The sequence below is a fragment of the Vanacampus margaritifer genome, chromosome 16 (assembly GCF_051991255.1).
Source record: "Vanacampus margaritifer isolate UIUO_Vmar chromosome 16, RoL_Vmar_1.0, whole genome shotgun sequence".
NCBI lineage: Eukaryota > Metazoa > Chordata > Actinopteri > Syngnathiformes > Syngnathidae > Vanacampus > Vanacampus margaritifer.
Window position 1 is genome coordinate 2,964,924 of NC_135447.1, and position 15,360 is coordinate 2,980,283.

General features: G+C 46.8%; 2 protein-coding genes and 2 long non-coding RNA genes across 4 annotated transcripts; all 4 read left to right on the forward strand.

The window, feature by feature from the left end:
• The first annotated feature begins 2,098 nt into the window (after nt 1-2,098).
• LOC144036780 (uncharacterized) lies at nt 2,099-2,558 on the forward strand. Its single transcript, XR_013288727.1, has 3 exons — nt 2,099-2,196; nt 2,289-2,309; nt 2,389-2,558. It is a non-coding gene; the product is annotated as an uncharacterized LOC144036780 (long non-coding RNA).
• A 111-nt stretch (nt 2,559-2,669) lies between these two features.
• On the forward strand, nt 2,670-7,498 carry LOC144036480 (uncharacterized). Its single transcript, XM_077547170.1, has 20 exons — nt 2,670-2,802; nt 2,852-3,238; nt 3,353-3,400; nt 3,503-3,565; nt 3,646-3,666; nt 3,774-3,836; nt 3,918-3,962; nt 4,320-4,652; nt 4,752-4,787; nt 4,894-5,160; nt 5,244-5,276; nt 5,368-5,799; nt 5,893-5,922; nt 6,020-6,196; nt 6,494-6,646; nt 6,726-6,758; nt 6,854-6,975; nt 7,028-7,126; nt 7,344-7,349; nt 7,469-7,498. Exons 1-20 carry the CDS (start codon nt 2,670-2,672, stop codon nt 7,496-7,498), a joined length of 2,511 nt encoding a protein of 836 aa, XP_077403296.1.
• A 24-nt stretch (nt 7,499-7,522) lies between these two features.
• Nucleotides 7,523-15,106, forward strand: LOC144036481 (uncharacterized). Its single transcript, XM_077547172.1, has 24 exons — nt 7,523-7,591; nt 7,664-7,709; nt 7,793-7,840; nt 8,009-8,062; nt 8,279-8,374; nt 8,454-8,477; nt 8,581-8,607; nt 8,691-8,735; nt 8,831-9,025; nt 9,116-9,403; nt 9,503-9,673; nt 9,753-10,019; nt 10,116-10,154; nt 10,231-10,284; nt 11,094-11,282; nt 11,375-11,407; nt 11,490-11,759; nt 11,836-12,378; nt 12,457-12,711; nt 12,866-12,928; nt 13,131-13,181; nt 13,562-13,585; nt 13,821-13,886; nt 14,236-15,106. The coding sequence occupies exons 1-24, from the start codon at nt 7,523-7,525 to the stop codon at nt 14,280-14,282; spliced, it is 2,964 nt and encodes a 987-aa protein (XP_077403298.1). The 3' UTR covers nt 14,283-15,106.
• Nucleotides 10,374-11,090, forward strand: LOC144036779 (uncharacterized). Its single transcript, XR_013288726.1, has 4 exons — nt 10,374-10,601; nt 10,733-10,771; nt 10,857-10,910; nt 10,986-11,090. It is a non-coding gene; the product is annotated as an uncharacterized LOC144036779 (long non-coding RNA).
• Nucleotides 15,107-15,360: the final 254 nt, after the last annotated feature.

Genomic DNA, 15,360 nt, shown 5'->3' on the forward strand with positions numbered 1-15,360 from the left:
TAAAAGTGTGCAGTGTGTGTTTGTTTGAACAAAGTGATCCAATGTGTTTTCTTTGCTTGTCTATCTTGGTGTGAGCGTCTGCGCTCCAATTAAAGAGTCCCGTCCGTCTAGCCACTTCGGAACCCCCCCCTGACGAGCAACCCCCTCGGCCCCCTCCTTCCCCGTGAAGGCCCGCTGGAAGCTGGACGGGATAAAACGGGCCGTGTCTGAGCGGGCCAGGACATTTGGGAGCAGGATGGTCGGCGGGATGTGGTGCTGGTACCTGAGAGGCGCGGGCCCGCTGGTGGTGCTGCTGGTGGTCCTGGCGTTGTGCAAGCCCTCGCTGCAAGGAGGTGAGTTGTCCTCACGTCACGAGTCACACACTCGGATACAATTTGACGAGTCCAGTCAAGGGTCAAGCAGTTCCAATGTCACTGACTGGCCTTGCTGCTTTTTTCGTCACATCTGCAAATATCACATGCATGCTTCAGCGTTTTGCACATTAAAGGGGCGACCAGTCATCAATTAATGGACAACAGCTAATCGGTTTTAAAATCAATCAACAACTATTTTGATCATCCACTAAGCATGTCGATCTTTTTGAACTGCAATTGCCCCAACTTCTGAATTTCAGACTCTCGAGCATTTCTGTCGACCTCCATGAAAGCAGACGGATTGCGTTTTTTCAAAAGAAAATGTTTGCAAACATCTGATTCGACCTTTTTGCCGTTTTTCTGATAAACATAACGGAACAAACCCGCGACTGAATCATCACCATCATCAATTTATGTTTCTGAATATTCTGCGCCCTCAATTTGAAATAATCTCCTGTTTTTCAATAATAGGATGGAAATTAAAAAAAATGCTTTGTTTTGATGAGATTCATTGATTACTCCAAAAAATAATCAATTGTTGCCTTCCTCTAAATATTTGTTCATGTATGCGTTGATGCTTAATATTGGCTTTTTTGATTGATGCATTTCGTCAGAAAGAAATATGCGGATCGTCGGTGCTCGGCAAAACCCTCACAGCGTCAAAAGCATTTTTTTTGCTGTTTGTTGGGACTTGAACATTGCGAATAGAAAACCATTTGGATAATTTTAGATGTGCCAGTGCCCGTCCTGACTACCGTGTAACGTGTCAGTCATGTTTGACGGCCAGTACGGCTGGTTATCAAGCGTCAATCAGGAAAGCAGATTCTCTCACATTTCACATCGCATTATTCAATTCACAACTGCTCGTATGTAGGTTGTTGGCACGCCAGGTGGACTTCTCCGGCAAGTCGACGTAAGACAGATTTTTGGGTCTGGCAGAGTCCTAGTGGGCTTTGGGGAAGGAGAGGGGGGATTGGGGCCAGGGGGTCTGGGGCCAGGGGGTCCACATTTAAATGCAACAATACATGACGTTACAACAAGTCTCGTCATTCACATGCTTTGGGAATCCCTGCAGACCGACATTTTTTTTTTTCCTTTTACAGTTGTACTTTTCCTTTTATAGCAAACTTTCTATTTATGGACCTCGGCTTTTATCCAACACAACACAGCAATCTCAATTAACAGCAGAGAGGAAAACATGTGTTCTGGATGAGGGGCGAGGGTCTTTCTGCACTTAGACCACTTGAGCTCATCACGCACACACACACACACACGCGTGCGAACACACACACACACACACACACACACACACAGAATCCTCCCCGATTACAAATTGCTGTTTCCCAATGAAATGTCATTAAGGACTGATGACTCATACATTCTAAATATTAGAGTTTATCAGAAACAAAATCATTTCCAGACAAATAGTTCTTGATCCCGACTTGAAGCTAGTAGCACTAAATTCCTAAGTCACCTGATTTGACTTGACTGGACTCTGTGTACAGGTGTGATCTTACCAGCTGGTGCTGGAGGAGCAGCTGGAACTGGTACAGGTGCTGGGACTGGGTTTAGTGCAGGTGGAGGTACTGGATTTAGACCTGGTGGAACTGGCACTGGACTCAGCCCTGGTGCTGGAGGCTTTGGTCAAGGAGGTGCAGGAGGTTGGTGCTGTTGGTCTTATTTAAAAAGAAAAAGAATTAACCTTGTCTTCACATTCACTCTTGTGTTCTAAAACGGTATCACTCAGGTAGCTTTGTCGGTCAAGGACCAGGAGGATTCCAGCCTGGCATCTACGGAACAGGCAGTGGCGGAGTGGGAGGTGGACCTGGAGGTTTTGGGGCTGGTATGACAAATTCCACCAAAATGATGATTCCCATTTCATGTGGTGCAATTTTCTAAGAATACTTTTCTAAAATTTCACACCACTTCCTACAGGTGTGAAGCCTCCTAAAACAGGTAAGGCTCCTGCTTGTAAGCAGTATTCTAGAACTGCAAGTTCGGTATGTATTCAGTGATATTTCAAATTTGACTGAAGGTGGTGCCTATGGAGGCCAAGGAGGAGTGAGTGGAGGCTTTGGACAAGGACAAGCAACCGGGGGTGGAGGTCTGGGTCAAGGTGGACTTGGATTAGGAGGTCCTGGAGGTTATGGAGCTGGGCTCGGGGGACCCTCTGCTGCTGGTTTGGGTCCAGGAGGTCAAGGGAGTGTGGGCGGAGCACTTGGATCACAAGGTGCCAGTCAAGCAACTGGAACAGGCCTCGTACCTGGAGGTTTGTTCAGAACTAGTCATCAGATGGAAGCAATGTTCAAATGTTGAATGGAAACTAAATCAAGTTTGCTTTTGAGTCAGGTGGCTTTGGAGGTGGTTACGGCCAAGCAGGCGGTAGCCAGTACCCAGGACTTGGTGGAACTGGACCCAAACCTCCTAAATCAGGTACCTGATCAGCAATGTATGTTCACTGCTTTAAAAAAGGAATATAACTCTGATTGTGGTAACAGGTTACAGCCCAGGGGGAACGGGATTCGGACCTGGTAGTGCAGGGGTTGGAACAGGGGGTGCTGGAGTTGGGTTTGGAGGAACTGGATTCGGACCGGGAGGTCCAGGATTTGGACCAGGAGGTGCTGGGTTTGTGCCTGGGGGTGCAAGATTTGGACCTGGAGGCACTGGGGTTGGGCCTGGAGGTACCGGATTTGGGCCTGGGAGTCCAGGGATTGGCCCTGGCAGTGCTGGATTTGGAACTGGCAGTGCTGGATTTGGACCTGGAGGTACCGGATTTGGGCCTGGGAGTGCAGGGGTTGGGCCTGGGAGTGCAGGATTTGGACCTGGAGGTGCAGGGGCTGGGCCTGGTGGGAAGAGCGGTAGCAAAGCATCAAAACAACTTCCAGGTAAATTCCTTTCAAAGACAACCTGTTACTTCAAAAATCTAAGACACAGGTTCAATTTATATCTGGAAGAATTTTTTGGTGGGGTTCCTAAAATCGGTCTATGCTCTCATACAGGTGTAGGGGTTCCTGGACTGTATCAAGGTGGATTTGTACCAACTCAAGGTATCTTAAAAGACACACATAACATATTTTAATCTACCAAACCATTGAGGCTCAAGCAATCCCGCAAACAAAATAACTATGTTTCTTATTTCCCTTGGCTAGATTTTGCAAGCCGAGGTGTTGTCCCTGGTGTGGCAACTGGAACTGGACTTGGGCCGCAGACAGGTGTGAACTCGGACTTGAAATATGTCATTGTTCTATGGGGTATTCCTTCACAAATTTAAGTGTTGCCTCCTTCCTTGCAGAAGGCGGGATAAACAGCCAAGGTGCAGTCAGTAAGAGAAACCAGCTGTTAAAACGGCAAACAAAAATCTAACCATGAATTATAAAGTTTCCTAGCGCAACTAAATCAATAATCGATTTATCTTCTAAGATGGCCGAGGACAGCAGCTGCCAGGAGTTTTTCGTGGGTACCCGCTCATATCACCCAAGTCAGGTAACTAAAGTCTGAATTAGAATTCAATTAGGGAAGTTACTTCATGACAGACAGACCTAGAATGCGTTTTTACTTTAACAGGAACAGGGAAGTCGAAAAGTCCAGCCAAAGCAGCAGCCAAGTATGGTAAGGGGCAGGGCACTTTGGGGCGGCATCGCTCAAGTGGTAGAGTGGTCGTCCCCCATCCGGGAGGTTGTGGGGTCGATCCTCAACCCTGGTGACCACGTCGAAGTGTCCTTGAGCAAGACACTGAACCCCGATTTGCTCCCAGTGAACCTGGCGGCTCCCTGCATGGCAGCAGTCGACCACTGTCGTGTGAATGGGTGAATGTGAGGCATTGTAAAGCGCTTTGGGCACTATATGGTTTAGTTAAAGCGCTATATAAAAAGCAGTCCATTTACCATACATTTTTTGGTTTCATGCCATAACTTTGAAAACATTCTAAATATGAAATGCTTGAGCTAGCCCTGTTGTGTCCACTAGGTGGAGCTGGAGCAGGTGCCCTTGGTCAAGGTGGTGTTGGACTACCAGGAGGAGGCGCTGGTCTCCCTGGATTTGGAGGTGGAATTGGAGCAATAGGTGGACCTGGAGCTGTTCCTGGATTTGGAGGTGGGGTTGGAGCAGCCAGTCGACCAGGAGCTGTTCCTGGATATGGGGGTGGAACTGGAACAGCAGGCGGACCTGGAGCTGTTCCTGGATATGGCGGTGGAGCTGGAGCAGTCAGTCGACCAGGATCTGTTCCTGGATATGGGGGTGGAACTGGAACAGCAGGCGGACCTGGAGCTGTTCCTGGATATGGCGGTGGAGCTGGAACAGGTACCAGGATTTAAGTGTGTTTTTTCAGTGTTTTCGAAAGCAAAGCATGCATCATAAATGAAGAAATGTCCATCAATCTATCAATGCTTTGTGCCCTAGGTTATGGTCCTGGCTCAGCCAAAGCACTCAAATATGGTGAGACATATTCACTCTAAAGGTGACATCCTGTCAATTTAACAACCTTAAAAAACCCAAGACTTCAACCACTGAGGACATGTTCCCAAAAAAACTTTATGTCCAGGTCAGCTGGGTGGTGTCGGCACTGGTGCGACTGGAGGCCTTGGTGGACCAGGAGGAAGGGCTGGTGTTGGCACAGGTGGCCCTGGATATGGTCCAGGTGGTGGTGGCATTGCTACCAATGGTCTTGGATATGGCCCAAGTGCCGCTGAAACTGGGTTAGGTGGTGCTGGTAGTAGACCTGTTGGAGGAGGTTATGGGCCAGGTAGCACTGGCACTGGACCAGGAAGAGCTGGACCAGTACTAGGCGGGATGGGAACAGGCTCTGGGGGTAATTATGACTCAAAAGATCTGTTTCAGTAACTCAAGCTGTAGTCTAACCTTTGTTCAACTTGCATTGTCTTCATATTTCAGGATACGATGCCAATGCCAAAGCCCGTAAATATGGTAAGAAAAGTCAGGTGATTCAAAACATGTCAATAGCTGCATATTTATTGTTTGGCTGTATTTAGTACAACAACAAAATATCCCCTGATAGGCATGTTCAGTGGAGCACTGGGGAGTCAAGGAATAAATACTGGAGGCGTTGGACCAGGTGGTGCTGGCATAGGCTACGGACCAGGAGGAGTCAGGCCTGGTGGTGTTGGTACAGGGTTTGGACCGGGAGGAATTGGGCCTAGTGGTACTGCTACAGGGTTTGGCCCAGGAGGAAATGGACCTGCTGGTGCAGGTAAAAGCTATGGACCAGGAGGAGCTATCGGACCCGGTAGCGCTGGTGCAGGTTTTGGACCTGGAAGAGGAATTGTGCCTGGTGGTGCGGGTACTGCCTACAGACCAGGGGGAGGAGTCGGGCCAGGAGGTGCTGGCACTGGATTTGGACCAGGGGCAGGAGTTGGGCCTGGAGGAGCTGGCACTGGCTTTGGACCAGGGGGAGGAGTTGGGCCTGGAGGAACTGGATATGGACCAGGAGGTAAGTTAAATGATGAGGGATGGACATTTTTATTTATTTAAGTAATGGTCAATGACTAATATGGCAGTCTATTGATGGGTCTTGATTTTTCAGGTTATGCTGGTGCTAAAGCCCGTAAATATGGTAAGAGGAAACACACCTTTCAATACTTGATAATTTTAGTTCTTTAAGTAAACTTGTCATCTCATGTATGAATTTCCTGGTGGTGCCATGGGTGAAGGAGGACTTGGCGTTGGAAGTGGACCAAGTTCTGGCCTTGGAGCAGGAGGGTACCAAGGACAAGGTGCTGGACAAGTAGCTGGAGGAACCGGTGCAGGACTAGGGGCAAGTGGACTCCCTAGTTCTGGTGTTGGAACTGGCGGAGGACCTGGAGGTTTTGGAACGGGTGGTGCCGGAGGTATAGGTTTCTGTTTATCTTGAAGCAGACAAATAGTTCTATTATATTCTATTCTATAAGAAGCTGTAAAATATTGTCCAATTCTTCATATCTAATCACTAGTGGTGTTGCCTTTCCTCAAAGATGATTATGACTATTAATACCATCATGAACATTCATCTTCCAAACTCTTCTGGTCGTGTCAAGTCTCTCAAATATACTGACTTCAATTTTGACAAACAAAATAAGTAATATTTGCTGTAATATTAAATTATCTCTACTGACACGCTCAATTAAAAGTGTGCTTCAACTTGTCAGGTCTTCCTGGTGCTGGTGGAGTTGTAGGGTCAGGTGTAGATACAAGACAAAGGGGAGCACAGGGGACTGGCGGAACCGGATACGGACTTGGTGGAACACGTTTTGGACCGGGAGAAGGCTACGGAGCAGGGACAGGGACTGGATATGGACCAGGTTCACATTATGGAGAATAATATGAAAATCCAAATAAAAATTTTAACTATGACTGAACTAAATAACATGTTATTCACAGGATATGGAGTTGGCTCGAAAGCTGAAAAATATGGTACAAATATCATGTTGCTTCATTTAAATAAACATCCTAATAGATTATATTGTCTGTGCTCTAGTCCACATGAATGATCTGTGTGACCGGTGCAGGTCAAGGTGGAGCCGGACAAGGTGGAGTCGGTGGTGGGGTATTCGGAGGCGGAGCCGGACAAGGTGGAGTCGGTGGTGGGGTACTCGGAGGCGGAGCCGGACAAGGTGGAGTCGGTGGTGGGGTACTCGGAGGCGCAGCCGGACAAGGTGGAGTCGGTGGTGGGGTACTCGGAGGCGGAGCCGGACAAGGTGGAGTCGGTGGTGGGGTACTCGGAGGCGGAGCTGGACAAGGTGGAGTCGGTGGTGGGGTACTCGGAGGCGGAGCCGGACAAGGTGACTTTTGTTTATAGGTCATTTTTGTCATTGTTCATTATTTTTTGTACCTTGTGGAGGCTCACCCTAATCCTGCTTTTTAAAGATACATTTCACGACCTCTAGTATTAAAAGAAAGACAGCAACCTAGACTTGCAGTTTTACCTGCCATACAGAACGATGAAAGCAAAAGATAACAGGTTGTTTATGAAGGGATCTTGTTGATTTGTCCTGTCAGGTTATGGTACAGCTGGATCCAAGGCAGACAAATACGGTATGAAATTGTGTGTTTTAAGTATAATACCATTGAAAGAAAGACACATTTAATGGTAAATTAAATGCAATCATTTTGTTATCCTGTAGCTCTACCTGGTGGAGTGTCACCAGGACTAGGACGTGGCACTGGTGCTCTGGCCAATGGCACTGGAGTGTACGTGGATAGACCCAGCACTGGTGGTGCTGCTCGCACAACAACTGGACCCGGCGGTAAGGGTTTTGTCTGTGTAAAAATATCATTTCAATGAGGTCCATCAGTAATCCAAACATGTGCTGGGTCAGGACGAGGCACTCTACGAGGAACATTGGCTCCACCAGCTGAAGGCACGTACACAACACAATTATCAGCTTTAGTAATTCTCCTAGTAACTTCTTTGTGCAACTGTGACATGTTGGTTGTTATTGATCCAGGTGGGACTCGCACTGACATGGGCAAGGACGGAAAAGACTTTGATGGAGGTACGTGTCCAAGAAATATGAACAGAAAAGGAGAAACTAAGCTTAAGTGAACTCTAAATCATAAGTTCATTCAAATTCACAACACTTGTTCTGGTTTTTCAGCTATCATGTAATCATCAAGTTGTTATCAACCAACAATTTCAATTGTAACAATCTGTCCTATTCCAGGTGAGGGTGGTCCGGGCGGTGCAATAGAAGGGTCTGGCATTGCTGCAGGAGAAGGTGTGTTTAAATGCAACTTGTTTTTGTAGAGATACAACATTGCACTGTAAGGTCTGAAGAGCCACGGCCTTCAAATGCGAATCAAGGGGGGCATGCGTTTAAACACAGAACATCATTTCAAAGAACGTTTTTTAGTCATTAAAAGCTGTTTCACATGTGAAACGTTCCATTCTGTTGGATAAAAGTGTGCACATGAACACACCCCTATTGCAACAGGGGTCAGCGGGGGGGTCGGTGGGAGACCATTTGGTGCAGGAGCTGATGGAGATGGCCTAAGAGGAACAGGAATTCCCATCCCTGGAGGAAGACCAAGTAATTCTCACTCATTTCAAATAATTCTTCAAATAATATTATCTGTTGTTTAGTTACATTGTTGTTTTTTCTGAAATAGGTCTTGGTGGGACCCCTCTTCCAGGTCAGTTTGCTTTTTAGATTGTACATCTTTTGAAAAGATCACACGAAGGCCAAAGTCTGCATGAAACTTCATGATTTGTACTTCCTATCTTTTCTCATTGCAGGTGGGGGAGGAGCTGTCCAACCCACTGGTATGACCTTAGAGATTCCACTTTACATACATTTATACATCTCAAACATAAGGAACCCCATCTGCCATGTCTAATATTTGAAGGTGCAACTGGGGTCCTACCTGGAGCCAAACCTCTCAAACCACCAGGTGACTCACTGCCACTTTTGAACACGACCATGTTAGACCTTTTAATTGCAATTCATTAACTAAAGATCTGCTGGTCTTCTGTGTCTTACCTAAAGGAGTTCCGAGAGGTGATACCCCTGGTGAAGGAGAGGGAGAAGCACGTCCAGATGGAGGGACTGATGGACGACGAAGGACAGGAGGAAGACAGACTGGAATAGAAGGATCTCCAACCAGTGCAGGACCAATAAGAGAAACTGGAACTGGATTTGGACCAGCACTGACAGTAGGGGCAACACCAAAACCATCCAAAGGTTCCTCCTATGCCTTTTCTCATACACGGTATCTTTATAGAAACACAGGAACATTCACAAACAATTAAACTGATTTGGCCCTCAATACAGCATACAATCCAGATGGGACCAAAGTTGGAGCGTTACCTGGTGGAGTAGGAGGTGGCACCAGGGTAGTTGGAGGCAGTCCAGGAGGAATTGGGACCGGATCGGGTGTTGTTGGAGGAGGTCCAGGATTTGGGATCGGATCTGGTGTAGTTGGAGGAGGTCTTGGAGGTGTTGGGACTGGACTTGGTGGAATTGGAGGAGGTCCTGGAGGTGTTGGGACTGGACTTGGTGGAATTGGAGGAAGTCTAGGAGGAGGTGGAGTAAGAACAGGTCTCACAAAACCTGAAAAAAGTAAGATGGTTAAAAACTGCTTCTTAATCTATGTGAATTGTACACTATTAAAACAAAATTGTACAACTGTTTCTACATTACACTCATCATCCATTGTAGGTTATGGTGCTGGTGGAGCTGGAGCTTTACCGGGTGGCGGTATACCAATTACATTTTATTATCAGATTAAAGCGACAAACCTCAAAAAGTGTAGTCTAACCCTTTCCTCTCTCTCAGATCTACGTTTCCCGAATGGAGCTGGGGTAGGACACGGAGGAATACCAGGCAAAAGTACTTCCCTTGGAAGATCTGTTTTTTGCCATGTGAAACAATGTCATTTAATAATGAATGTTTTTGTTTTCCCGATTAGCATACGGGAATTATGGAGCACAAAACCAAGTTGGGGTTGGGCCTGGTGCCTATGGTGGTCCCGGGGGTGTTGGTGCTGGTCCAGGAGGAGTTGGGACAGGGACTGGTGTAGTTGGAGGTGGTCAAAGAGGATTCGGGACTGGACTCGGTGGAATTGGAGGGGGTCCAGGTGTAGTTGGGGGTGGAACTGGTGCATTTGGAGGAGGTTCAGTAGGAGCCGGGACCGTGCCTGGTGGCGTAGCAACAGGTCTCACAAAATCTGGAAAAAGTGAGCTCCTTAAAAACTTCATAATATGTGTGAGAAGTACAAAATGAAGCCCAACTTGTAAATAGATGTATTCATTTCACATGTCATCAATCATAGGTTATGGTGCGGGTGGACCTGGAGTTATACCAGGTGGAGGTATGCCAATTACGTTTTACCGGCAGATTAAAACAGACAGTAGAAATGTGCAGTCTAACTCTTTCCTCCCTCCCAGGTCTACAGTTCCCGAATGGAGCTGGTGCAGGACAAGGAGGAAAACCAGGCAAAGGTACCTTTTTTGAGGATCTTCTGGCTTCCTTGCTAAAAAAAAATTCCCATCAAAGGAAGTATTTTTATTCCTATCAGCATACGGGAACTTCGGTCCAGGAGGACAAGGCAGTGGTGGGCCTGGTGGCTATGGTGGTCCCGGAGGTGTTGGCGCTGGTCCAGGAGGAGTTGGGGCAGGAACAGGTGTAATTGGAGGAGGTCCAGGACGATTTGGGACTGGCCCTGGTGCTGTTGGTGGAAGTCCAGGAGTTGCCGGAACGGGTCTTGGAGCCATGGTGCCTGGCGGAGTGGGATCAGGTCTCACAAAACCAGGAAAAGGTGAGCTGCTTCAAAACAAATGAACAGTGTGAAAAGTACACAATAAAATCTGGTCAAAGAAATGTGTAAAAAGTACACAATAAAACCAGTGCTGAAATAAATTTCTACATTTCACTCGTCGTATATCATAGGTTATGGTGCTGGTGGAGCAGGAGTTCTACCAGGTGGAGGTACGCAATTACATTTTACTTGCAGATAAAGATGACAACATAAAAAAAAAAGGTGCAATCTATCTAACGCTTTGCTCAATCTTAGGTCTACGCTTTCCAAATGGTGCGGGTTTAGGACAAGGACCAAAACCAGGCAAAAGTACTGTACTTTTCTTTTGACAACTGTCTTGCTTCAGCACAGTACAATTTCATCAAAGTTTTGTCTTTATATCAGCATATGGGACGTTTGGAGCAGGAGGCCAAGGCGGGCTTGGACCTGCTGGCTATGGTGGTCCTGGAGGTGTTGGTGCAGGTCGCGGAGGCTATGGTATTGGGCCCGGAGGTTCTGGTACTGGGCTTGGCAGTTATGGTGGTGGACCTGGAACCTATGGTGCCAAGACAGGAGGTAGAGGTGTGGGGGGTAATCTCGGTGGAACTGGAACCCTTGGAGTTGGAGCTGCTGCAGCGGGTCCTGGAGGTTTAGGAGGAGGACTAGGTTATGGTGGTGGTGCCGGTGGACTCGGGGGATATGGTATTAAGATAAAATTTCTGAAAACAAATTTATTTAAAAGTCTGTGAAAGTAAATATTTTATTGATATGGTATGGTATGTTCCCTTATTCAGGTTCAAGGTACGGTGCTGGAAAACCATCAAAAAGTATGTTGACATTCACAAAACACCCAGTCCGGCCTTCACATCAAGAACACTAACCGAAACATTCATCAACGTTCATTTGTAGGCTATGGGGCAGGAGCTGGTGGTAACAGAGTTGGGCCTGGAGGTTATGGACCTGGAGCAGTTGGAGCTGGTCCCAGTTCAACAGGTTTCGGACCAGGTGGCATTGGGTCTGGAGCATACGGGCCTGGCTCTGCAGGCGCTGGAGCAAGATTGGGTGGTATTGGAACTGGGACAGGTGGCTATGGACCAGGTGGTGGTGCCACAGGGCCTGGCAGCTATGGGACTGGTGGAACAGGCCAAGGACTGGACATGAGGAAGCCCCCCAGATCCGGTAGGATGACTACATATTTTTCTGACATAAAAAATGTAAATGTAAGGCATTTTAGGTTTTTCTCTCTGTATGACAGGCTATGGTTCATCCTCACTTGGAGGAGCTGGCTATGGCACTGGTGGCTTTGGACCAGGCGGTGCTGGCACAGGTACAGGTGGATTTGGACCAGCTGGTAGCTTCAGACCCAATGGTGCTGGCATAGGAACAGGTGGTTATGGATCCAACGGTGCTGGAGGTGGTTTCAGACCAGGTGGTGCCGGCACAGGAGGCTTTATACCAGGCAATGTTGGCATGGGAACAGGTGGCTTTGGACCCAGTGGTGGCTTCAGACAAGGTGGTGCAGGCACTGGAACAGCTGGAGTCGTACCAGGTAGTGCTGCCAAGGGCACAGGAGGCTTCACACCAGGTGCTGCTAGCATGGGAACTGGTGGATTTGGACTGGGAGGTGCTGGAGCAGGTAGCTTCGGGACAGGTGGTGCAGGCACAGCAACAGGTAGTTTTGGACCTGGTGTTGCTGGTGGAGGAGCAGGTGGCTTCGGTCAAGGTGGTATTGGCCCAGGATTTGGTGGTTTTGGACAAGGTGGCCAACAATTCGGAAAAAGAAAACCCCTGACACCAGGTAAGACCACACATTGCACAGACACACAGAACAATATGCTAATATTTAATCCCGAATTGCACGCATGTTTTCCAACAGGGGGTGCTGTTTCTAATGGAGCTGGACCTGGCGGCTATGGCGCAGGTGGATATGGCCCTGGCGCAACTGGGCTGGGGTCTTTTGGCTATGGGCCTAGGGGTGCTGGAATTGGAGGCTATGGTCCAGGAGCAGCTGGAAGTGGACCAGCGGTAGGAGGCCCTGCTGGATATGGACCTGGTGGTCAAGCACTTGGAGCAAGCAAACCTGCAAAATCAGGTTACGGATCATCTCTAGGAGGAGCAGGATATGGACCAGGTAAAAGTTGATGTACATTCAACAATATAATGAATCTTTTCAGAATGGTTTACTCCAAAGAAATTGAACTTTTGGCCTGGTCCTGACCACAATTGCTGCTGAACTGCTGATTTTATTGATCCACTGAGTCCAGCTAAAATCTGTCTGTGCTTAGCAGGCGGAGCTGTGGGGGGTCTAACAAGTGCTGGAATCGGGGGACTAAATGGAGGGAGTCAAGGTAAGACTCATAAAACCCCGTTTTTAATTAAAAGATCAAATATATGCAATTTAAGATGCTTACTCTGGGAGTCTGTATAGGACTGGGCAGCTAACCAGCTTCCTTTTAATGGATGAAAGTTACAATTCAAAGCTGTGACAGTTAACAAAAAAAAGATTTTGAGATTTGCCATATCAGAAGTCAAACATGAGTGTTTGTACAGCAGGGGCTGTGATGAACGGCTTTGGTGGAGCAGCTACTGGAGGCTATCCCGGTAAAAAAAAAAAAAACTTGACTTGTTTGAGCTTGTCTTGTTTGTTCGCTTTTTTTTTGGGATTCATTTTGAAAGAGCACGCAAAGGCGTGGCACACCTCTAAATGATCCTTCCACAAACAAATGGACTTCTTGCAAACATTTACCTAGATCCAAATGATACTTTTATTTCATATACAGTTTATCCAATCGATCCTGTTTCGATTATTATGTGATGATATGATCGACAGTAAATAGCACAATCATGAATAAATGCAGTATTAATTGGGCACTTGAATTCTTGTACCTGTAATATTTCATTGTTGCATTGCTGAGAAAATGAAATGAAATGTTTGTTAGCAACAACTTGACCTTGTCCTTCCTATTTTTTTTCCCCTGCAGGATATGCGGGAGCAGCACAAAAATGTAAGATATCCCACTACGTCCTGTGGAACGAATTGAGACACAGCTCCTAATCAATAACCCTATCAGTCAATCGATCATGTTCATTTTATGAGAACAATTGTATACTTCCAACTTTCCTTCCCGTGCACAAAGTAACATGTTTAAGAAAGCTTGATTGAAATTTGAAATCCAAACTTTGGCTTGAAACCCCAATTTGAATGAGTGTTGACTTCGGGGATTTTGATGTGTGTTGCAGCGAGCGCGCAGAAGGCGGCCAAGTACGCCGCCATGCAGAACCTGCTGGCAGCTCGAGCTTACAGAGGTAACCCTCACACATCCGTCACACCAGTGTTTCTTAAAGCAACTAATGATGATGTATCAATAAAACAAACATTTCACCATTCTTGGCCGATCTAAAACTCTGATATGATTGTGACATCTCACATAAAAAAAACATCCCTGCGTGTGTCTATCCGTTTCCGATTGTACATCAAATTGTACATGTGAGGCAAAGCCATCTGGCCAAAATATTTCTGGCTTGGAAACACTTACCTGGGGTCAAAAGTTGACTGCTTGTGCATAACATAAAATGAGCAGCATGTGTTTTGCACCATACGTTAGCATTTAGCTAAATCCATGGGCCAATTTGTGTGTGTATGTTATTTTTGTAGGCGCTGGTGGCTGTCAGGGTAAATACTGCGGCCAGAGGAGGAAGTGAGAGCTACAAACAGGATGTGACCTCATTGCAACAACAGCGGTGCTACTTTGATCCCAGACCGAACACGTCCTACCTTCCGTTGGCGCTTTGGCACATGTCAGCAGCTCGCCGCCGCCGCCACCGTCAGGATTCCCTCGATCCAAACAAAAGATTCATTTAGCCAAGAACACTTCTTTCTCTTTGTAACACGTACACGGAAGTGTACGCTGCTGATGTTGCTGTGAACCTCCGCCAAGGAAAGGTCTCCCACCGGTTGGCCTTGGAGGAGGTCATCGCGTGCAAAAGAGCCAGCCGATCTTTGACACTGCTGATAAGGAACAACAGACACCAAATGTGAGCTGACAATATGACACAAATGTGGTCATATTCCATACATACAACATGCAGTCAAAAAAAGAGAATATCTATTTTACACTGTGAGGTCATCATCTTCCATACAAAGACACCCGAGGAGCCTCCTTTTTACATCGTCTGTGCGTGTTTTCAGTCTACTGTGCCTTAATGTTTGTGTGAATTAGTCCTAAGTTATAGTGACAAAGAACAGAATAAAGTCCGCTTGTTATCTATTTAGTCAAGTGTTACAAATAGTTGAAATATTATTTTGTGTTACGCTCCGGAACATTTGCTGAATGTTGTCCAATTTGTTTTGAAATTTGGCATCAAAGATGTCAACGAATCCCATCTTGCATCGTCTTGCACGTCACAACGTCGTGTAACTTTTGTTTTTGTTTTGTTGCCTCGGCAACTGTTTGATGTTCAGTAAGAGCAAAATGGTGCACTTTTGTATGCGGCGCTTTTCAATTAAAGTATCGACTCATCAACGGACTGTAGCACGAACCTTATTTGATTCTTTTACATGTCAACTGCAACACACACACACATGTTGCAAACACACACACACGGTAGAACCACTGCTCCTCCACATTGAGAAGAGCTAGATGAGGTGGCTTGGGCATCTGATTAGGATGCTTCCTGGAGGAGAAGACCCATGGCAAACTGTGTCCGGGTGGCGTGGGAATATCTCGAGCTGGATGAAGTCTCTTGGGAGAGGGAAGTCTGGGTTCTCTGCTAAAACTGA